Raw genomic sequence first — 24,844 nt, forward strand, 5'->3', positions numbered from 1 at the left:
ACAGACCAAGTTAAATGAAGATCTGCCAAGCGAATCATTTAGAAAAAATTATTTCTACTTATAGCGCTTGTGGCCACAAAAGGGGCAAAATGCCTCTATTTAAACATAATAAAGGGAGGGCTTTATAATGATGCTACAAACCAAGTTTGGTGAAGATCAATCAACCACTCCATGAAAAGCCATTCAAGGTATTTCTATTTTAGCTCTAGCGGCCATGCAAAAGTCCAAAAATGCTCACACTTGTATATACACAAGTGTGGAAGAGGACCTGATAATCAAGATAATGATGCTACAGACAAAGTCTGACGAAGATCCATCAAGCGGCTATACAGAATAAGTCATTTAGAAGATTTTATCAGCCCCACGTGGCCCCCATTTAAACAAATTTGCAACAGGACCTTAAAATAATGCTATAATCAATCAAGCAGTTCAGGAGTTGTTTGAAGTTTTTAACGCAGTTTCTAGCTCAAGAAGGCCCTAACAAGGACCATGTCCAAGATATTCCATTTGAACAAATCTGTGACAGTACCTTGCCAAGATTCTAAAGATCAAATCTGGTGCAATTCCAACCAGTAGTTTGAAGGAGATGTTAAAAGTGTGGATGACCAGCCACACACACTAATAGCTCACCCTGAACAAATTCAGGTGAGCTAACAAGCATTGAGGCTTTCTGCTCTCCCATTTCCAGTAGACAACTCATTTAAGGACAAATTTTAGTTGTACAAACTACACACTGAAGTAAAAATGGGGTATTGTATGAAATATCCTTTCATTTATAGGTAGGTATCTACACACCATCAGTAATTATCAGAGGAACATTGCCTACATTCTGCCAGATAATAATGCATGTGAAAAGTAACATTTTTGGTCATATTAAAGGAGAGAGCAAACCAATTTATTTTTTGATACTGTTGGGGCTGGGGTTAGGGTAGAACCTATTCAATTCAAGAGCAAATCATTTTTAAATATTCACATGTTTTTACTGACTTCCAATATTTTGTATAAGGAAAAAAAAGCGTCACTTCAAATTAACTACTGACAAAGCTTGGTTTGAAGGTCACATGTTTTGACAAATAATTCAAATTGATTTCCTTGCACCTTTCTGTAGAAACACCTTTTAAACAATTCCAAATAAGAAAGCTTTTATCAATATGTAGTGTTCTTTGTTTATTAAAGTTAGTACAATATTTACCCAATTGAAACACTAGATAAGAACATGCACTCATCCCCTTCTATTCATATCCACATCTTTAGTAATATCAAACAGTATGACCTTCTATTTTTATCATTTCTGTCCAATATACAATGTAGGTAAAAATTTCTTTTAACAGATGCAGAAATACAAAAGACAATTTCTGGAATGATTACATTCTATGTTCATTTAAAACAAAGTTGACACAAATTCATAAAATTAAGCAAACATACAAAAATTTAGTTTTATATTAGTCTACTGGTCTACAGTGCACTTACAATTCTGATAAAAATTTCTGAATTTGAAATTGTCTCAGATAGTCCATTTTTCTTATATTATTTTTTTTTAGCACTGGTATAAAAATTAGACTCCAGGTGTGTGATAAACCAGGATGGACAGATCAGCAAAATTGTCAAGCTTTTAATGTCTTATAAAACTCTTTGCATTAAATAAACTGAATGAAATAAATTCAATTGGTTCTCCTATACAAACATACTTCAAATTTAGAGTCAACAATGCTAAAGCTTTGCATTCAACAGAAAATGTTTATTCAGTCGAGACAGTAATGCATGAGCCTATTTTCACATAATCATATAATGTAAACAAAGTGTATTTTGACAGCATTCTTTATCCTCGTTAGTAAATTACATAAAAGTAAACTTCCATAACTACAAATACTAGAGAGAACATGAATCAACACTTCAATTTAGGAAGCAGACAATCAATACTTAATTCAAATGTAATAACAGTAAAAAGCAAAATTTCATAGCAATGAAAACATCATTAAAGCCCAAAACTTTACTTAATATAAGCAGACAACAATGATTAATCAATGTAAGTTTAGTAATACAAAATCAATAACAAGTACAGAACATATATGTTGGTAACTTTAACATGTGAGGGTACCTCGATGAAATCTTGTAGAAACAATTGTCCTCCACGATGATGCAGTCCTTTTTATTAAACACTTCAAACTAGTGGCAGTTTTTTACAACATTCTGAAAAACATGAATTAAAGCATTAATAAACAAAATTTACTCCTCTGGACTAAATCCTTATTCTACAAAGTATTAGTTTGTATGAAGTTGTGTGTTTGCTCAACCTCTTCTACTGACAAATATTCCAGTTAGGCGGATTTCATTAAGTAAAACTGAATAAAAATATAAAACTGTGTACAACTGGCAATTTATGGTCAATTAAATCTTTCAATTAGCACTGACCTCTTCTATCTTCTTCATCTTGGTGGAGTGGTATACAATGTTATATGTGCTTTGTGTGACATAAAATTATATAGTCCATTTCAAATTTTTATGGGAACACTGCAGAGGATCTTGATAGAAATATAAGGTAACAAAATTTAGCCTATCTCAAATATCATATACATGTAGTCAATTTCAAACTATTACACAAATTTCCAAAGTTGAAAGCCAGATTTTTTCCTGAATTTCCTATCAAGACCTTGCTTTATCTTTGAATGCTTACTACTCGAAAATTTGGCTGTTTTGCACAACAGTGAACATTGTCTTATTTATGAAAATACATTATTCGGTACTTAAAAATCGCCCAAAACATTCCATCACTTTTGAATGCAAGGAAGTGTATCAGCTTTAAATTTTATGTCTATGAATTTGAACACCATTTCTATAAAGAATTTGTTCATGAAAAAAAATAGGTCACACAAAACATTGCATTTACAAATAAAAGACCTGAAAACAATGTACAGTTAGGCCACTAACCTCTGCAAAATACCAACATAATCTGAAACAGCAACTCTACCAGTATATACCAAGATGATAAACATGGTTACCTCGTATCTTATCTCTGCCATAGGCTGCTGATTTCCAAGCCACCTCATTTAACTTCCTTTAATCCATTTTACATACATTAAAATTTAATTTAAAATTCATATTTATCAGACACCTAAAGGCATAGTCACACTAATGTCTTGCAAACAGGACTAAACAAAAGTCCAGACATTTCAATGGAAATAGTTTGGAAAATAAATCAGAGAACAATTTTAGGCTAAAGCCTTATATAGCATTATTTATGCTAACAGACAGAGTAACGTTTCTTTTGCATAGTTATTATCAAACTGAACAGTTTGTTTGTTTTGGATTAGAGCAATTTTCCAGCAGTATTTCAGTCATATAATGGTTGGCAGTTAACCTAACAACTGTTCCTAGATTCTGTACCAGTACTGACCTGTTTTATGCAAGTAACTGTCAACTTCTCCACATGAATCACAGGTGGAGGATGAATGATTTCAGACACAATGTCTTTTATCAAATCGTCATGGAGAACATTTTCTCACCTAGGGATCAGACTCAAGAGCCTGTCTCTCTATTGAGCTAGGCTAAACTTAGCACAGAATGGCATGTTTCTCTTGGTTAGAGTAAAATATATACAGCAAAAACCCTTAAATTTCTTTCATTAAAACTATCATCTTTGTCCTAAAACTTGCATAAATACCTCTCTATATCAGCTGATGCCTTGGTCAAGCAGGCAAAGACCTTGCAGACTACGATAAATATACCTTTGACAGATAATAATGAAAGTTTGCTTCCATTTGTCATCTCAAAGAACCTTTTTTGTTACAGAATATAAACAATACACCATTTTTAATAAAACACATAAGAAATACCTCTTATCCACACTGGGGCTTTTAATATATACCTTTCCTTAATTGTGACAATATGCATTGTTCTGTACTCCATGCATAATTTCACTGCATGATTCTATTTATAGATCCTTTCTTGAGGTAACAACACCAGGTTGAACATAGCAATGTTAATGAAACAATAACATAAGAACTATAAATTGTAACTTTCATATTGTTTAAATATTTTTCTCACTAAAATTCCTCTCTGTCTGAAACTGAAGTCTTTGTACAGAATGAAATCATATGACAAGGAGAAAAATCCATTTAATTAAAGATGGAAGGACATAATTATGTCAACTTCACATGTATATACTAAAGTGTATATACTTAAGGGGAATTCTGATAGTTGCTGTATTAAATTAAAGACATCTATCCAGCCTCTTCAAATTGTACCCCTAATAATTACAAATACCTTTCTCATGATAGTTGTGGATATACTGACTGATATGGATTACACATATGTTGTAAACAATTTTCAGGCACTGCATGACAGTTTTACTTGCCAAATGTTTTTCTTATACTATCGTGTTATAGCATTTATTTTAGTGATGATGCGCTTGATATTCAAATTATGTTATAATAACAGTATACACATACATGTATAACTTCAGTATTACGCTGAAGGTGAAAAAAATCTTGTAATTTAAATTGCCTATGGCAAGAAACATATATCTCTCTATGTAAGCCTAGAAAAATTTATTTGTCACCTGAGCCATTTATAAATGATAAAAATGTCTTACTGTACATCTACATGATGGCCACACTTTCAGTAGTAAAACAGGGTAGATAGATGTCTTTAAAGAAAAAGGTGTTTACTGCATCAGCAACAACTGAGTAGAAACGCATGTTAGAAAGAAATGAGTCTTAACAACTGCCAAGCAAATTTTGTTTCAACAAGAGCTGTCTGTAAAAATTATGTCCCACTTGATTGCCTGTCTAATGAGGTCTATGATATTCTGACTGCTGTGACCTTGACCTTTGACTTAATGACCCCAAAGCAACATGTGTCATCTACTGACCACAGAAAATCATCAGCAAAGTCTGAAATCTATAGATCTAAGCATTGTTGAGTAAATGATTGGGAACTGACTTTAGTTCAAAGATCAGTGACCTTGACCTACTGAACTCTAAAGCAACCAGATCATCTATTAAACAAAGGCAATCTTCCAATCCCATTAAGCTTAACAGTTATTTCAAACTGTCTCCAGCAAATGAATGAAAACAATTTTCTGTCTTGAGGTAATTTTGACTTTTACCTTTGACCCAATGACCCCTAAAACAAGAGCACCACCTTGCGGGTGCTGACGCTCATCTGATTTTTTTTGTATAATAGAAATATTGTCCTACCCATGATTTTCTAAGTCTAAAAAGGGCCATCATTCTTGCAAAAAGCAGGATAGAGTTATGTTTCTTGATGTACAGTGTCCACTTATGATTGTGAAAAACTGTTGCAAGTTTTAAAGCAATAGCTTTGATAGTTTATGAGAAAAGTTGCCTTAAACATAATACTCAACCAAGAAAATGATTTTCTAAGTCCAAAAGGGGCAATAATTATTGCAAAAAGCAGGATGGAGTTATGTTGCTTGCTGTACAGGGTCAGCTTATGATGGTGAACAAGTGTTGCAAGTTTCAAAGCAATAGCTTTGATAGTTTAAGAGAAAAGGTTGACCTAAACATAAAACTTAACCAAGAAATCTGATATTTTTTAAGTCCAAAAGGGGCCATAAATCTTGCAAAAAGCAGGATGGAGTTATGTTTCTTGCTGTACAGGGTCAGCTTATGATGGTGAACAAGTGTTGCAAGTTTTAAAGCAATAGCTTTGATAGTTTAGGATAAAAGCTGACCTAAACATAAAACTTAACCAAGAAAACTGATTTTCTAAGTCCAAAAGGGGCAATAATTCTTGCAAAAAGCAAGATGGAGTTATGTTTCTTGATGTACAGGGTCTGCTTATGATGGTGAACAAGTATTCCAAGTTTCAAAGCAATAGCTTTGATAGTTTAGGAGAAAAGTTGACCTAAACATAAAACTTAACCAAGAAATCTGATATTTTCTAAGTACAAAAGGGGCCATAAATCTTGCAAAAAGCAAGATGGAGTTATGTTTCTTGCTATACAGGGTCAGCTTATGATGGTGAACAAGTCTTCCAAGTTTCAAAGCAATAGCTTTGATAGTTTAGGAGAAAAGCTGACCTAAACATAAAACTTAACCAGGCAACGCCGACGCCGACGCCGACGCCGACAACCGCTCAAGTGATGACAATAACTCATCATTTTTTTTCAAAAAATCAGATGAGCTAATAATTGTACTATAACACCGACAATCACCACATTAAATCTGACAGACATAGACCCAAAATGTCTCTTATTTACTGAAAAGTATGACCTTACTACCTCCAAAACATAAGGGGCCACCCACTGTCAACAGGCAATCATTGCACTAGGTCCGACTGCTGCAGTTGAAGGGATTTCCAGTATCTTTCTTACAAAATGTTAATATGATGAAGACACATTCTCCATAAATGATATAGATTTTATGAATGTGACCAAAAAAGTTGCCTTAACTTTTGATATACCTGATATATATATAGTATAACTTGTGTAAAAAATATCCATTGGTATTTAAAGCTAGACAAGCTAGAAATACCTGAAACAATTCAATGCTTGTTTTAAATGGCAAAACTTTCCATGATTCCTGCATGATCTGTGTCCGTCATCAATTCACTGCGGCATGTTAGACTGTTGAGACGACTGCTGCTTGGCTAAGAAATGAAGTTCTAGTGCATGTTATCGTTTACTTTAACAACTCAGCTGTCAGGTTTGGAAAGTTCTGTGATGAATTTTTTGGGTACTTTATTTTTGAAATTCTTCAACTATAAGAATTTTATTAAAATGTTTCATGCCAAAATCTAAAATGAAATAAGCAGTAAGTATCATAAAACATTTTTGCATTCACCTGCCTCTTTGTTTCACAACCAGTTTTCTCCAAATCATTCAACCAGCAGAGGACAATATGGCCTATATTTTAAAACTGTATTACCCAAAGCACAGAACTTGCCAAAGATTTACTGGAAATAACCAATCTCTAAATTCTTTTTTTTTCTCCAATGAAAGCTTTTTTTTTTTATATTTGTTTCACTTACCTGGTGACCTACAAAAAAGAAACATGATATAAGAAAGAGAAATAACTAGTCACTTACCTGTAAATCCATGATTAAGTCACCTTCAGTTAGTTTCTCCTGGTTCCTTATCAGTGGCTTCGTTCTCAGGCTCAGTCTTGATCTCTTCTTTTATCTCAACTTGCGTCTCCATGGCTTTGTCTTCATCACCACATGGTTGTTCAGTCTTCACTTTTATCTCCTCGCTTCTGCTAGATTCTTTCTGCTTGTCCTCAGACTTGCTTCTCTCACGGCCTGAAATATTAATTATGTCTTAAACCTCTTTTTAACTACTTTTAGTAATCCCAGTATGGCAAGTTGTATTAGCTTGAGATGAAAACTTTCAGTCTTTTGAAACAAGCAGGTTATGATGACCCTGGATCGCTCACCTGAGTAATATGAGCTACATGTTTCAAATGTCAAACTGATGATTTTTAGAAAATTTTTGGAAGATTTTCCGATGTACAATCAAGTGACCCCTGGGGCGGGGCCAATTTTACCCCGGGGGTCATGATTTGAACAAAGTTTGTAGAAGTCTAATAGGCAATGTAACATATCAAATATCTAGCTGTACGCATTCTGGTATATTTTTAGCAAATTTATGAAGATTTCCCTATGTACAATCAAGTAACCCCTGGGCCTGGGTCAATTTGACCCTGCTGAGGGGGTGGGGGTCAAGATTTGAACAAATTTTGTAGAGGCAATGCTACATGTCAAATATCTAAGATCTAGGCCTTCTGGTTTATTTTTTGAAAATTTTGAAGATTTTTCTATGTACAATCAAGTAACCCTATGGGGTGGGGTCATGATTTGAACAAATTTTGTAGAAGTCTACTAGGCAATGCTACATGTCAAATATCTAAGATCTAGGCCTTCTGGTTTATTTTTAGAAATTTTTTGAAGATTTTCCTATGTAAAATCAAGTGACCCCTGGGATCATGATTTGAAAATAATTTTTATAGAGGTCCACTAGGCAATGCTACATGTCAAATATCTAAGCTCTAGGCCTTCTGGTTTATTTTTAGAAAATTTTGGAAGATTTTCCTATGTAAAATCAAGTGACCCCTGGGGCGGGGTCAATTTTGACCCTGGGGGTCATGATTTGAACAAATTTTGTAGAGGTCCACTAGGCAATGCTACATGTCAAATATCTAAGCTCTAGGCCTTCTGGTTTATTTTTTAAATTTTTTTGAAGATTTTCCTATTGAAATCTATGTAAAATCAAGTGAACCCTGGGGCGGGGTCAATTTTGACCCCGTGGTCATGATTTGAACAATTTTAGTAGAGTTCCACTAGGCAATGCTACATGTCAAATATCTAAGCTCTACTAGTTTCGAAGCAGTTTCCGTCGGCTAGTAGTATCCGTCAACGCGTTATTTTACGTTTCGTGACGTTCTTCACAATGAAGTCAAGATTGTTTCCATAACGCTACCCTGCAATCCAGAGCTCTGTGAAATTTCAGCAACAAAGGGTAAAAACTTTCCAAGAAAACTGGAATTGTTCATTCCATAATTGTTTTGTTTACATTCCGCACATGGAGGATTTCACGTACAACTAATGCGCATGCGCAAAGAATAACTCCGTAATCCCCAATTAAGTTTGAAGTTCCTCCTTTTGGCAGTCGAAACCAGATGATTTACCAAAAATACATAATAAAGATAAAAATGAGTCACTTTTGTGCATCTGCAATAATTTTTTTTTCACAGTTAAGAAAGCAAAAACCAATATGAACTATAGATGATTAGGTTACCCCTGCCAGATTTTCTTATCCAAGGGGGGTAACTGGTCACATACTATGTGCTATACAAAGTGACGGTTGTATCCCTTACGTAGTATTATGTGTATATAAGATATATAAATTGTCACCATGATGTCAACTGGCCGATTAGCTCAATCGGTAGAATATCGGCTTCACAAGCATGAGATCGCGAGTTTGAGTCTCAGGTTTTGCTCTTTTTTTACCTCCAATTTTCAACAAGCCTAATTTAACACCTGAACCTTCAAACTTCTTAAAATTGTATTAATTAATTTCACCAGAAAGATTAAAAAAACATGGATGGTGCTTTTCTAGTCGTATTCACTGTAAAAATGTACATAAATATTAAAACAAAAATTGATGACGGAAACTGCTTCTGTAGTCAACCGATTCAGCTCTATTTATTCACCCCTTTTGGAGCCCCTCTGTGTTATCACGTGGGCTAGACACTATTGATATTTATGTTTTCGTAAAGCAGAAGAGCTAAGGTGTTCTCTTTGGGAGCATTTTACAGAACTGAAACGTTCAAGAAAAAAAGACATTTTAAAAACCTTCATTTTATGACGGAAACTGCTTCGAAACCAGTAGGGCTTCTGGTTTTTGAGAAGATTTTTAAAGATTTTCCTATGTAAAATCAAGTGACCCCTGGGGCGGGGTCAATTTTGACCCCGGGGTCATGATTTGAATAAACTTGGTAGAGATCCACTAGGCAATGCTTCACACCAAATATCTAAGCTCTAGGGCTTCTGGTTTATGAGAAGAATTTTTTTAAAGTTTTTCCTTTCGGTTGCCATGGCAACCAGAGTTCTGCATGGAATTCAATTCTTTGAACAATTTTTGTAGAGCTTCACCCAAGGAACATTCCTGTGAAGTTTGGATGAAAATTGCCTAGCGGTTTATGAGGAGATGTCGTTTAAAGTAAAAGTTTACAGACGCCGGACGGTGAGTGATCCTTTAGCTCTGGTGAGCTAAAAACACTCACTTCTTAAACACTTTTGGTGGCATATGCTAGATTTATATCATAATTTTTTGCTGGGCTCCCCCTTCGCCCCCAAACTGTAGCTTAATTTGCTCATCATAAGGAAAATGCAACATAAAAGTGCAGATGTTGATAGATTTATAATTCTCCTAACTAAAAAATGAAGGGCTGACAGTCAACATCCATAGCTTTTTTCTGAAGTTAGCCCATGTTTACTTTGTGGGACTCAGCTGCGGAGTGGTTAAGGTTTCTGGCTTGGAATCACTCGTCATTCACTGCTGTGGGTTTGAACACTGCTCAAAGTATAGAAATTTCTAATGTGCTGAAGCTACCCAGCTACCGGCCTTTGTCTGAAATAATAGCCAGTAAGCTGGAAAGCTGTTATGCCACTTGTGTCAGCGTATCTTAGCACCTTACAAATACCATAAGCAAAACAAATGCTTGTTACGTAAGAAGGTAAATCAAGAACTTACTTGACTTCTTGCTGCTTTTATCTCTGCTTCTTGATCTCCGTTTTTTATCCTCACTTCGGGAACTACGCTCACGACTCCTACTGCGGTGACGACGTGACTTATGGTGTCTGTCACGAGATCTACTGCGAGATCTACGTCGATGACGGCTACGACTTCTTGACCTCTTCTTCCTGTTAAAATACATAAGCATGCTTTCTTAGAAACAAATAAGGGCAGGTACTCCAACAGCAGATAGTCTGAAGTCACAAGCGACCTTTCTTCAAGCACCTGGAAAGTACATTTTTGTAGTTTTCCTTAGAAACTGAGACAGACTTAAAAAGTGTCAAACTTGTAAACCAATTTAAAATATATGAGTAAAAACTTGACTTCATAAATAATGCAAGTAAAATCTCAAAAGTAAAAGGAAGTGTACAACTGCTCCTTAAACCTGATGATTTTGAAAATCAATGGTTTTCTTGACAACATGTACATTCAAAATATTACGCGAAATTTCACATGAATTTTATGGGGAGCGACTCAAAACTCATTTTGTTTACATGCAAATGCATGAGTGAACTGTAAGTCATCAATATTTTTTCAGGGCTAGTTTTTGTGGATTTCATGGTTACATCAATATACGAAAGTAAATCCTACCAAATTAAAATTCCCATAATATGTATAGTCTTTTAAAAGAAAACAAGTGAATGAAGTATTGCCATGCAATACAAAGTCCCCTTCTGGAAGGCACCTAATTTTCTCTACTGCAGTATAACATAATGAACTGGTATTTGTCAATGATGTATAAACAATATTGTACTACATTTAAAATATAATATAACAAAGCACTTGGATTAAAATTTGCATATATAAAAACGTACAGTTGTTTTCACTTGGAATTTTTTTGGCCGATTTTACAAAAAGTTATCATAAAAGTTATTTATAATAACAACAAAGTGAAATTAATCCTAAAAAAAAAAAAAAAAAAAAAAAAAAATCTATAAAATGTAAGTCCACAAGAAAATCTTTACCAGGTAGAGATAGACCAAAATACACCTAAATATTGGATGTAACATGCATGTTGTACCACAGAAAAGTGGTCTTGAATTTTCCCTAAGGCCAGTAATAAAAAAGTTACAATGTAATCTATTTATAGTAACAACAAAGGGACGTAATTCTAAAAAAGTGTGCCTCATGGTGGTGAACATTTGTGCCAAGTTACATCAAAATCTCTCCATGCATGAAGAAGAAATGCTCCGGACAAAGTCATTCTTGAATTTGACCTTTGACCTCTAAGTATGACCTTGACCTTAGACCTAGCGACCAGGTTCTGGCGCAAGACAATTTGTCTTATGGTGGTGAACATTTGTGCCAAGTTACATTAAAATCCCTCCATGCATAAAGAAGAAATGCTCCAGACAAAGTCCTTCTTGAATTAGACCTTTGACCTCTAAGTATGACCTTGACCTTTGAGCAAGGGCTCCGGGATTTGTGTATGACACGTTGTCTCATCATGGAGAACATCTGTGCCAAGTAATATTGAAATCCCTTAATGAATGACAGAGTTATGGACCGGACACGAAACAGGCCCTGTTCATGCCATGTTAACATTTGACTACTAAGTGTGACCTTGACCTTTGAGCTAGGGGTCTGAAAGTTGTGCACGACACATTGTCTTATTATGACATACAATTTTGCCAATTGATATTAAAATCCCTTCATGGATGAGAGAGTTATGGACCGGACAGGAAAAAAGCCCTGTTGACCTTTGACCTCCAATTGTGACCTTGACCTTTGAGTTAGGGGTGCAGGTTTTGCGCAAGACACATCGTCATATCATGGGGAACATTTGTGTCAAGTAATATTAAAATCCCTTCATGGATGAAAGAGTTATGGACCGGACAGGAAAAAAGCCCTGTTGACCTTTGACCTCCAATTGTGACCTTGACCTTTGAGTCAGGGGTGCAGGTTTTGCGCATGACACATCGTCACATCATGGGGAACATTTGTGTCAAGTAATATTAAAATCCCTTCATGGATGAAAGAGTTATGGACCGGACACGAAACAGACCCTGTTCATGCCATGTTAACATTTGACTACTAAGTGTGACCTTGACCTTTGAGCTAGGGGTCTGAAAGTTGTGCATGACACATCGTCTTATTATGAGGTACAATTGTGCCAAGTGATATTAAAATCCCTTCATGGATGGGAGTGTTATGGACCGGACAGGAAAAAAGCCCTATTGACCTTTGACCTCCAATTGTGACCTTGACCTTTAAGCTAGGGGTCCGGGTTTTGCACATGACACGTCGTCTCATCATGGGGAACATTTGTGCCAAGTAATAATAAAATCCCTTCATGGATAAAAGAGTTATGGACATGACACGAAATTGCGGACGGACGGAATGACAGAATGACGGAATGACAGAATGACGGAATGACGGAAAAGTGCATTCCTATAGTCCCCGAAACTGGTTTTCAACCAGTAGGGGACTAACAAACACTCCGGTGAGCTTTCAACAAATTTTGTTTTCTTCAGAATACTAAGCAACATTTGAAATGAAATAACAAATGATGTAACATCTGTGCAGCAACAGCACTTGAAAATGATGTAAACGCTGAAAAGATGCTAAATACTTTATAAGTGATTTTTCATAAATATGAAATCCACAAATGCATATTCTCACAAAAAGCTGTTAGGCCAAAACAACAAAACCAAATGATGTCTTTATTAGTAAGAGCTTACCTATCTCTACTCCTGGATCTACGACTTCTGCTCCTTGACCTACTGCGTTTCTTCCTTCTTTCTCTTTCTTTCTCTCTCTCTTCTCTTTCCTTCTTTCTTTCTTCATCTTTCTTCCTACGCTCTTCCCTCTCTTTCTCCCTTTCCTTTTCTCTCTCTTCCCTCTCCTGTTTCAGTTTGGCTTCTTTTTCTTCTTCTTCCTCTTTGGTTTTCTGCAATTTTTTTTTATCAAATTGTTTTATACAATGTACACAAAAATTCTCGTCATGAAAATAGCTTTAGGTAATTTTAAAGACATTTCAATAACTTGAAACTTGAGAATTTTCTTAAACGCCTATTTCAACACACAAAGCATCTTCAATGGCGTTGTACAATCATGCATTAAAAACAGTAAAAACAATTCATCAGTATTACCACAAAGTCTTGATTTGCTTCAATGTAATTGCTGTAGTATGAATTTTAGAACAATGAATAGTAGTCTTTGAAGAAGTGAGTTTTCAACTGCTTTTTGAAGATTTTAACTGATTCAATTTGTCTGAGATTTAATGGCAGTTCATTCCAAAGTTTTGGACCAACCGTACTGAAGCTTCTGTCACTGAATGTTTTTTTCTTGTTATAAGGGACAACGTAGCATCCTACTGATGATTCTGACGAACGTAGTGTACGTTTTGAAATTTTACTAGACAAAAGTTCTATTAGATATTGAGGAGCATTACCAACAAAGCAGTTGTACATATAAGTAAGGATCTTAAAATTGATTCTTGCCTTCACAGGTAGCCGGTGCAAGTCATATAATGCCTGTTTTGAACTATCACGCATCTTACGGTTGAGAACAAGTTTGGCGCACATATTCTGAATACGTTGTAATTTACCTACTTCACAATTAACAACACCATAAAGAATAAGGCAGACAGTATTTTGTTTGGCGACATTAATAGAACAATTTATTGATTTTGAGCATACAATTATACTGCTTTTGAGCAGTTCTGTTTATTTGTAGGATCAAGTCTATGAGGTAAATTCTTCAAGATTAAGAAACTGAAATGGACAGCATAGCAAATGGTCGCTGTTTCTTAATCCTGAAGATTTCACTTCAAAGCCTCCATGTGACTTTGAGCATTTACTATGTTTTCTATGCAGTCTGATATTGGCCAGCCTCTAAAAAAGCACTCGTCAGGTTGAAGAGACTGATTATTTACATTTTGTATTATACAGTATACTAAACAGGAAAAAAATGTTGGAAAATTTTGAGAATGTCTGGAATGTGACTGATTGAATAATTGTAATATTGCTTACAATAGACTGACTCCCAGCCCTTTGTTCCACCATATTTCTCATATATATGTTTTATGCAAGTTTTCTTCATTAACAGTGGACATAACTCCAGCAGGTTGTTTCTATAATAATATTTTTACTGCCCTTAACAGTCACCTATATCATGCAGGTACTGTATTTACTTTAAACATTCCTGAACTGACATTCTGTTGTTCTTTTTACACGACTTACAGCAGCCCCATCTGCCACTCCCTTAGCTAAAAGCTTAATACAGTTGAACTGAATGCCTAGTTTTACACATTTTTCTTCAGGCTGAAGCGAAGAGAATTCATTTTCCTGATAATGATTCAAAACATTGAAAAGCAAAGAAAACGAACCATCCTTTTTCCTTCTACATAAGCTCTAATTCTTGCATAGCCAGAATGTTGTTTTCCCATGATGTGTTCATCTACTCTTTGCTGAGCGTCACCTACCACTAGCAATGCCCCACATACAGTACATACTTCCATTGCCTTCAGTGGCTCGTTGTATGGGTCTGGTGTTGGATTCTAAAATACAAGTTCAATTATTTGTCAAAGATTTAAAAATGAGATATCACTGGTATGAAATGCTGCAAAGAAATATTTTATGAAACTGAATAGAATGTATCAAAATCCAAATGCAACTTAATCTGTTTCCCATTAGGCAAAAATCTCTAAAAATAAAAACTCTATCACAGACACTGTTTAGTATTTTTTCAAGTGTGATTAAAATGGCAACTGGTCAGGCTTGGGAATTTTAAATACGAAATTTTTCTTACATTCTGTAACTGTGTTCTCTCCTCATTAAGTTGGTCACATAGCTTCATAATACCTTGAGCTTCCTCAACTTTACCCTCACATCCAAGTTCCTCTGCCTGAAACAAAGTGATCATAAAACTTGAAGTTCAAAGTTCATTAATCTTCATTAGCATAAACATTACAGAAATTCACCTCAGTAAGTAGAAAACAACTGGTCAGTGCATGAACATAATCCAAAACCGGATTGCCATAACAACAAACATAACTGAAATATTGCATTGTGAGTTTTAACCTAATTCAAGTGCGGAAGCTTTTAGCAATTGCACAAAACCAGTCAAAATTGATACAAATGTCCAGGAACACTGGTAAGGTTAAAAGACTGATATCACATATTACATAACTGAAAAACTACTGTGAAATCCATTGTTTTTTGTTTTGTTTCTTTTAATGTCACACAGACACAATTATATGTTATATGGCAACTTTGATGGTGGAAGAACTGCATTTGCCCCTCATGCACCATTTCAAATGCAAGTGTGCATCTGGGTAGAACCGCTAACCTTCCTTAAGACAGCTGAACAACTTCCTGACTTAAAAGAATTCTACACCCTAAGTGGGGTTTCTATCACAGAGCAGTGATGGGCAAGTGATTCTAAACAGCAACATTAACCACTCAGGAATAGAAGCCTCTGTAAACCCCATGTCAAAGAAACAAATAAGTTTTGTTCTTCTGCAGCGTCTTTCACCAAAACACATCCCTCTCACTAAGCTTGCTTTTTCTATTTAATGATATATTTAATTTGTCAAAGCAATGACCTGTTGCTCTGAACTGAAATGCACCATGCCATCTGGACTTTTTTATTTACAAAGAATCTGTTTACTATTTCAACACTGATATTAACTGTCAATCCCACCTTCACTGTACATCTGAAACTTGGGTGAGGTGTATATTCTCAACAATAAATCAACATGTTTATGGTCACTTGTCCTAACCTTTGATTGATGTGAAGAATTTCTACTCTAGCTACTGGCAGACAGAAACTTAATACTGGTAAAAATGAAAGGAATCAGACTGAATGACTGCTATATTATTGAATTCAAATACTGTGAAATCATTAATATTTGTGAGGGACTTATTTTTATGCCCACGAAATCAAATGATTTTACAGTACTGTTGAAAACAATGACACTAAATTCAGCACAACAAATAGTTGTATTTCATAGTTCTTCGTAAATTATGTTTTTATTGCTAAACAAGCTGGTTCGGAGTACTTACTTTTTGTACAAGATCATTGATTCTCTCAGTCAGCATTTTGACCTTTTCTTCTTTCTGACTAGCTGGATTTCCATTCAACTGAAATATACACAAATCACAAAATCAACAAATCCCCTTCATTTCGCATCCCTTGCACAAATAAAAATTCCAACTAGAAATAAACTGACAAACTTTTTGGAAGTTATTTTAACTTAAACTTCATACCTGCAAAAACAAATAGAGTATCTGAAAACAGTTTTTGATATGTACAATGTTTTAGTAGTAATACGGATATGGTCAATATTTAATAAATACTAAAGTGGTTCATAGAATGTAGATTAGACAATATTCATCATGGTTTCTTTTTGCTAATTTTTTACTTGGAAATATTTAGCACCAACATCTACAATTTTTATAAACATAATCATGTCTGTTCATCTGTACTATCATAAATAAAAGGAAGGTAGAAAAAATCCAATGTATAATATCAACTGTAAAAGCAAGCACCCACTTGAAGAAACTTCTTTTGTATTTTCACAAGACCTTGAATCTAAATGTTAAATAATTAATCAATAAACTTACATTTCCTTGCATACTGTTAAGTGCAAGCCTTTGGTGTCCCCTTCTAATTCTCTTCTCTACATCATTGATCAATGTCTGTAAATACCTCAGAAAATCTTCCTCGTAACCAAGACGACCAACTCTTGAACTTTTTTTGTATCTTTCGTGGTATCAAGAAAAATGAAAAGTACATAGCATCAGCAACTATTAAACAGAAGTGCACTACTTCTAAGATCAACATCATAGGACATATTTAGAATCAAGTTTAAGATTACAAAATTAAACTAGAAAATGCTTTTGTAAAAAAGCGCATGTCTCCCCCAATGCAAAGTCCTATAGGCAAGAAGTCAATAGGGGTCAGGAGCGAAAGAGACACTGATGGTTGGCTGCAATAGGGATCATCTACTTGGCATGTCCAGTCATCCCGCTAAATTTCAACACTCGTGGCCTAGTGGTTCTCAAGTCACTGTTCAGGCTCCTGTGACCCTGACCTTTGATCAAGTGACCTCAAAATAAATAGGGGTCATGTACTTTGCATGTCCAATCATCCTATTAAGTTTCAACATTGTAGGTCAAGTGGTTCTCAAGGTATTTCTTAAAAATGATTTTACATGAACAGGCCACTGTGACCTTGACCTTTAATAGACTGACCCCAAAATCAATAGGGGTCATCTACTCTGCATGTTCAATCATCGTATGAAGTTTCAACATTCTGGGTCAAGTGGTTCTCAAGTTGATCGAAACTGGTTATCAATGTTCAGGCCCCTGTGACCTTGACCTTTAACAGAGTGACCCAAAAAACAATAAGGGTCATTTACTCTGCATGAACAATCATCCTATGAAGTTTCAACATTCTGGGTCGAGAGGTTCTCAAGTTATTGATTGGAAATGGTTTTCCATGTTTAGGCCCGTGGCCTTGACCTTTAACAGAGTGACCCTAAAATCGTTAGGGTTCATCTACTCTGCATGACCAATCATCCTACGAAGTTTCATCATTCTGGGTCAAGTGGTTCTCAAGTTACTGACCGGAAATGGTTTTCAATGTGCGGGCCCCTGTAACCTTGACCTTTCACAGAGTGACCCCAAAATCATTAGGGGTTATCTACTCTTTATGACCAATCATCCTATTAAGTTTCAACATTCTGGGTCAAGTGGTTCTCAAGTTACTGACCGGAAATGGTTTTCAATATTCAGGCCCCTGTGACCTTGACCTTTAATGGAGTGACCCCAAAATCGATACGGGTCATCTACTTTACATGTACAATCATCCTATGAAGTTTCAACATTCTGGGTCAAGTGGTTCTCTAGTTATTGATCAGAAATGGTTTTCAATGTTCAGGCCCGTGTGACCTTGACCTTTGACGGAGTGATCCCATAATCAATAAGGGTCATCTACTCTTTGTGAGACCAATCATCCTATCAAGTTTCAACATTCTGTGTCAGGTGGTTCTCTAGTTATTGATTGGAAATGGTTTTCAATGTTCAGGCCCCTGTGACCTTGACCTTTGACGGAGTGACCCCAAAATCAATAGGGGTCATCTACTCTTCATGACCAATCATCCTATGAAGTTTCAACATTCTGGGTCAAGTGGTTCTCTAGTTATTGATCGGAAATGGTTTTCAATGTTCAGGCCCCTGTGACCTTGACCTTTGACGGAGTGACACCAAAATCAATAGGGGTCATCTACTCTTAATGACCAATCATCCTATGAAGTTTCAACATTCTGGGTCAAGTGGTTCTCTAGTTATTGATCGGAAATGGTTTTCAATGTTCAGGCCCCTGTGACCTTGACCTTTGATGGAGTGACCCCTAAAACAATAGGGGTCGTCTACTCCAGCAGCCCTACAACCCTATGAAGTTTGAAGGTTCTAGGTCAAATGGTTCTCCAGTTATTGCTCGGAAATGAAGTGTCACATACGGACGGACAGGACAAAAACAATATGTCTCCTGGGGGAGACATAATTACTCCACACAAAAGGATTTCATCAAAAGCAAACTACCGGTAAGTAAAATTAATGATGATGTGCCTGCAGTTTTCCCCTTCTTTGAACGAGTACAAAAATTCCAAAATTTCCAATTTATGTATGTTCCTCCAAAAACTGCCTGTTTTCTTAACCATTTTTAACCCACTTTCCATGTTTTAGCAACGCAAAAATTCCAAATTGCACCATTAATGGACCTGTTCCTAAGAAGTTTTAGACTAGGAGGACATGATCGCCTTGTATCACTCATAGAGTTTCACAGCTCAAACTGGTAGAAATTGAAACATTCTGCCAAATTATTTTGAAAACTGGCCAACAAGTTCAGAGAGCGTTTCAAAGTCTTCAAAGAGCCATATTGGGAAAAACTAGACCAATCTCAGCAACCATGTTTATTTTGCCAAATCAAGATGGCAGCTTTGAGCAACAGTAGCAGTGTCATGCAAGGAACATTTTTGCTCTCAAGTTATTTCCAAATAAGTCCAGCAGTTTAAGAGAAGATGTTTGTAATTTTGAACAATCTTGGAAGAGGACCACCCAAGACTAAGTTTCATTAACTTCTACCAAATGGTTTGTGATGTCATTTGAAGAAAGTTTGAAAGTCTGCGGCTGCAGAGTGATCGCAATAAATCACAGCTAAATTGAGCTAAATAAGCTATGTGTGCACAACACATTAACTGCTCTAGAATGCTGTGTTAGTTATTGGAAAGAAATTTCAATTTGTACATATTGGATTGTAATCTTTTATCTTCATTATTTTTTCTCAGAGTAACAGTGTTAATGACAAAAATATTCATTCACGTAAATATGTCTTTATTCAAAGAAAAGCTGGAAGATATCTAGATCTTTGACTTAAAACTTACTCTTTTCTAAGGTGATCATCATGTATCTTTTCACACGGACCTGTAAAACAAAAATCTCACAACAGTTAACCTTTAGCCTGCTGGCGGCAAGTGATTTTGCCTTTGCGACCAGTGTCTGCACTGTTCGCTATTCAGTTAGTAAATTTTCAGTTGACATCCCTTCAAATAATAAATGGTATTGCCCAAACTGAATGAAAGACCAGTCCATTTTAGGAATTTAGCAGGGTAAAAGTTAATAATCTATGTGGACATCTGAACACAGTTATCATTTCTTTGGGTGTCACCACTTAATGATCTTTACTTCTGTGACAGTTCTTCGAGTTCCTAATAAAGGCTCTACATTTGTTGATGGAAAAATCTCCCCATTTGCATTTTCAACTGAGTCATGCAGATTAATTTAATCTCTATCATAGTTTTGTGTCAAGAAATATTGAATTACATTCTAAACTTGCTACACATTTAAGCATGTCAATATGAAACTTACCTAGATCTGCACGTGTGTTTGTGAACAGTTCATGTGGACAGAAATCTACGAGATAATACCGGCATACCTGAAACATAAGATTGCCAATATATAAAGAGCTAACTTGCAGAAACAAGTTTCCATGTTACTGGACGAGTAGACACAGGCTAGGTGTCAGGATACCGACAGGTAGACAGTTTCTTTTTTGAAAATGTTAATCATATTTTGTCACAAATTAATTCCTGGGCTTTTCATCAGGAAATTAGGAAGCTGCCCTAGCAATACAAATTAACCTCTCCTTCTTCAAAGGGTAGGGGGCATAAAAATGACAATTATATCTTCGTAAGTTTAATAATCAAGATGTCAAAGTAAAACTGACTATGAAAGATTTGTAGTCATACATATAACTTATTAGTAGTGTGAAGTAAAAACAAGAGGGCCATGATGGCCCAGTATCGCTCACCTTAGTAACATTGCTCAAAATGATATGATCAAGTTTTGACATAGAGCACATAGGCATACACATTAAATATCATCAGGATAAACAGTCCCTTTTGACCTAGTCAGGGCCAATTTCCATACCAAGTTTGAGGGTCCTAGGCTCAAATGCTGCATTTTTGTACTAACATGACTATTCCTTACCCTGGAAGACTTAAATAACATTTAAAACCAATCTCATTAGATGCTGCTGATATATATTCTTATACATAAAACAAAGGGAGGTAATTAGTCATAAATTCAGTCAAAAGTTATCTACCCTGATTGTCCGAGTCCATCTGATCGCACTGATGACATTTCAAATCAGTATCTTCACTGGTTACTGAGATACACCCATTTAAATTTGAAACAAAGGGAGGTAATTTGACATAAAATCAGTCCATAGCTATCTACCCTGATTGCCTCAGTCCAACTAAAGACAATAATGAAATTTCAAATGAGTTCTATAAATATTTACTGAGATAAATCGATTTTTATTAAAATCAGGGAGGTAATCATGCATTGATATATGCATGTAGAAGATACAGGGTACAAGCCTATACATCCATATATTAGTAAAGCATTCATATCGATAAATGTTCAATCAAGAGTTATCTAAAATGTCTATTTCTATGTTAAGGATGTTACTTTAGAGGCAAATAATTTCATTAGTCAAAATCAATTTAACAGAAAATGACTGCTTTTTTTTGGTGGTGACGGGGGGTGGGGGTGACTGGGTGAGGGTACAAAACATCACATGTTGATTACAAATATTGATCGAAAATTTAAAAAAAAAATGCGGGGGGTTTGGGGAGATGCATGCTTGAGGTGGTGGGCATGACTGGATGGAGGAGTGATGTTGGGGAGCGGTACAACTTTGCATGTTGATAAATATTCATGGAAGGTTTGAAACAAGCGGGCCATGAAGGCCCTGTATCGCTCACCTGACCTACTGACCTAAAGATCATCAAGATAGTTTCATTAAGATATGGTCATAAATGTGGCCTCTAAAGTGTTAACTTTTCCTTTGATTTGACCTGGCGACCTAGTTTTTGACCCCATATGACTCAGATTCGAACTTGACCTAAAGATCATCAAGATTAACAGTCTGACTAAGTTTCATGAAGATACAGACATAAGTGTGGTCTCTAGAGTGTTAACAAGCTTTTCCTTTGATTTGACCCGGTGACCTAGTTTTTGACCCAGATTCGAACTTGACCTAAACATCATCAAGATTAAAATTCTGAAGTTTCATGAAGATATAATCATAAATGTGGCCTCTAGAGTGTTAACAAGCTTTTCCTTTGATTTGACCCAGTGACCTAGTTTTTGACCCAACCTGACCCAGATTTGAACATGACCTATAGATCATCAAGATTGAACATTCTGACCAAGTTTCATTAAGATATGGTCATAAATGTGGCCTCTAGAGTGTTAACTAGCTTTTCCTTTGATTTGACCTAGTGACCTAGTTTTTGACCCTACATGACCCAGATTCTAACTGGACTTTGAGATCATCATGAGTAACATTCTGACCATGTTTCATGAAGATACAGTCATAAATGTGGCCTCTACAGTGTTAACAAGCTTTTCCTTTGATTTGACCTGGTGACCTAGTTTTTGACCCCACATGACCCAGATTCTAACTGGACTTTGAATCATCCTGAGTAACATTCTGACCAGTTTCATGAAGATACAGTCATAAATGTGGCCTCTACAGTGTTACAAGCTTTTCCTTTGATTTGACCTGGCAGTGATTTTTTTTACTTTTTTTGGCAACAGCCCATGTCTTTTAAATTGGGAATTTTTAGCGCAATAAACTTCAAAATTGGGAAAATTTAACAAAACTTAATAAAGAAATCATTTTGAAAAGTTTTATTTTAAGGTAAATTTATTTAATTCAAATGTCCTTGCTTCTTTACTTTTACAACTTCATGTTTCTATGTTTCATTCCTTTAAAGCTGTCCACTTAACGTTCTAGTTTCTCATTATTCAGTTCATTTTAGCTTAGGGTCACCATGAGCTTCTGTTGATTTCTGAGGGTCATTTTGTGGGGACTCAGATTTCTTGGACAGATCACTTTGCTTTTCTGAGATTTGATTTTAATTTGATTTCTCTTTAACTTTACCAAAAGATGTTCGAATGTCTGGAGTACCGATGGCGTGTTTAAGTTTTATTTTCTTATTATATTTGGAATTATGCGACATTTTTCAATAATTTAGGTAATTTTCTAACAATTTTTTTTCCGACTCATTTTGACGCATGAAAAAGCATTTAGCGACCGTGATGAAAGTCATACTGCCGTACTATGCCGTGACCCAATTTATGTAAACAATGCGCTTCGAATTGGCAACAAAATTCTGCGAATAAACCATAATTAAGAGTTGGAATTTTTAGGATTATTTGCATCGTTTTAGTTCAACTTTCACAAGAAATCAATCTGATTGGGAAAAATCATCTCGTTTTTGGGAATTTTTAAGCATTTTTTGGGAATTTTGACCGTTATTGTGTTAATAGCTTAATAGAACATCAAACTTCATACAAAGAATCTGTAATACCAGGTATTGCCATTAATGTTAACACAACTTCTTTTATTTTTATGGGGCACTGTTGGTTTATCAAGAGAACTCTGCCTTTTAGATAGCAACTAAATTCACACTGGTTTTTTATTAATTGTGATATCCATTTTCTCTTTACAAAGGTAAGTTTTAAAAGAATTTTTCTAAGTTTGCTATTAAGTATAAATACTGTCACGTCTGACTTGATATTGCACCCACATAATCTAAATGCGCTGATACCATGAATGTGACCTTACACAGGATTAATATGTATTTTTAAAACTATTTGTTACGTGTACATGAACTAAAAAGAAACTTTGCATCCCCGGATTCAGACAACTGTATTACAGAAACGAATTGACAGCAAAAGCATAATTGTTGGGGCCCATAGTGCTGACTGTACTAGACTAGTGGCCTCTGATGCATTTTGGGACTAGATTCTGTGCACCCAACGATTTTTCCGTCGTCAGTCTAGTCTTGACACATTTGAAGAAATGATTTGATCTTGTTTATTTATTCCAAACATTTAAAAACATTTGTTTGTTTGTTTGTTTTGGGTTTAACGCCGTTTTTCAACAGTATTTCAGTCATGTAACGGCGGGCAGTTAACCTAACCAGTGTTCCTGGATTCTGTACCAGTACAAACCTGTTCTCCGCAAGTAATTGTCAACTTCACCACATAAATTATCAGAGGTGGAGGACTAATGATTGCAGACACAATGTCGTTTATCAAATAGTCACGGAGAACATACGCCCCGCCCGAGGATCGATCTCGCGACCCCGCGATCCGTAGACCAACGCTCTTACCTACTGAGCTAAGCGGGCGGGTTAAAAACATTTGCCTTTGTTCATAATTTACATAATTTAACAAAAGGCTGAAGAGCAAAACTGTCAAGCTTACTGTCAAAACTGAAAATATTATAAAGAAAAATGAATGCAGAAATAAGAATTAAGATTCTGTACGACTTGGTTTTCCCGTCAGATAGGCAGCGCCTAATTTCATATTAAAGATATTCAACTCTCGAGTATAATTATTTGGACTAGAGCTAATGGACAAAAGCCATAATGAACAACAAAATGACCTTCATTCATGTTGACTTCCCAAATAAAAAATCTTCAATATCACATGTTTTCGCGAACTTACCATATATGTCTTTGCAAAAAGTTTTGCCATTTGTATTATTCAGCAAATAGTACAAACCTCTGGATCATCCCATTTAGGTTCGCTGCGTTTTTCTGTAGGTGCTAAATTTCTATCTCTGCCCATCAATTCGTCCAACATCGCTGCCAATGCGTTCGACGCCATTTTGTATCCCTGTTTGTAGGTCAGATACCACTACTGATTTTTCATAACCCATCTTCGGTAAGTATTTTATGGTATCAGTCATCTTAGCTGTAAATCTAAATAAGGAAGCAAGCAAGCAAGCAAGAAAGAAAGCAAATAAGCAAGCAAGTAAGAAAGTAAGTACACTTCATTTAAATTCGACAAGGGGTGAAATAATCTATCTTCCTTTGTTGTCTAATCGTTTTGAAAAGTGACATCTAGACGTCAAGCCACGTACAAAGATTAATCTGAATTAAAGTAGTTGCTACCTAAAAAGCAGAGTTCCCTTGAAAAATCGACGGTGCCCAATAAAAAAATTAAAGTAGTGGTGTTATTGCAATGGCTGCAAATATCTGAAGTTACGGACCCGTTT

General features: G+C 35.6%; 1 protein-coding gene across 2 annotated transcripts; it reads right to left on the reverse strand.

Annotated features, from left to right (window-relative positions):
* Nucleotides 1-958: 958 nt before the first annotated feature.
* Nucleotides 959-24,502, reverse strand: LOC123563144 (luc7-like protein 3). 2 transcript variants are annotated; one of them, XM_053529420.1, is made up of 11 exons: nucleotides 24,349-24,502; nucleotides 20,134-20,200; nucleotides 19,650-19,689; nucleotides 16,828-16,966; nucleotides 16,267-16,344; nucleotides 15,011-15,106; nucleotides 14,589-14,759; nucleotides 12,940-13,148; nucleotides 10,217-10,386; nucleotides 7,051-7,263; nucleotides 959-2,190 (listed from the first exon to the last, which is right to left on the reverse strand). In XM_053529420.1, exons 1-10 carry the CDS (start codon nucleotides 24,451-24,453, stop codon nucleotides 7,076-7,078), a joined length of 1,263 nt encoding a protein of 420 aa, XP_053385395.1. In that variant the 5' UTR covers nucleotides 24,454-24,502; the 3' UTR covers nucleotides 959-2,190; nucleotides 7,051-7,075. The 2 variants fall into 2 exon arrangements, with proteins under 2 accessions (XP_053385395.1, XP_045211703.1); XM_045355768.2 differs by having other exon boundaries at nucleotides 16,828-16,978.
* Nucleotides 24,503-24,844: the final 342 nt, after the last annotated feature.

Source organism: Mercenaria mercenaria, chromosome 2 (assembly GCF_021730395.1).
Source record: "Mercenaria mercenaria strain notata chromosome 2, MADL_Memer_1, whole genome shotgun sequence".
Lineage (NCBI taxonomy): Eukaryota > Metazoa > Mollusca > Bivalvia > Venerida > Veneridae > Mercenaria > Mercenaria mercenaria.

Coding starts and splice junctions, on each gene's coding strand:
- LOC123563144 (XM_045355768.2), bottom strand. CDS start 24,453: ATGGCGTCGAACGCATTGGCAGCGATGTTGGACGAATTGATGGGCAGA. Junction 19,690..20,133: donor AAACACACGTGCAGATCTAG/GTAAGTTTCATA, acceptor TTTGTTTTACAG/GTCCGTGTGAAAAGATACAT. Junction 14,760..15,010: donor AGAGAACACAGTTACAGAAT/GTAAGAAAAATT, acceptor CTTGTATTTTAG/AATCCAACACCAGACCCATA.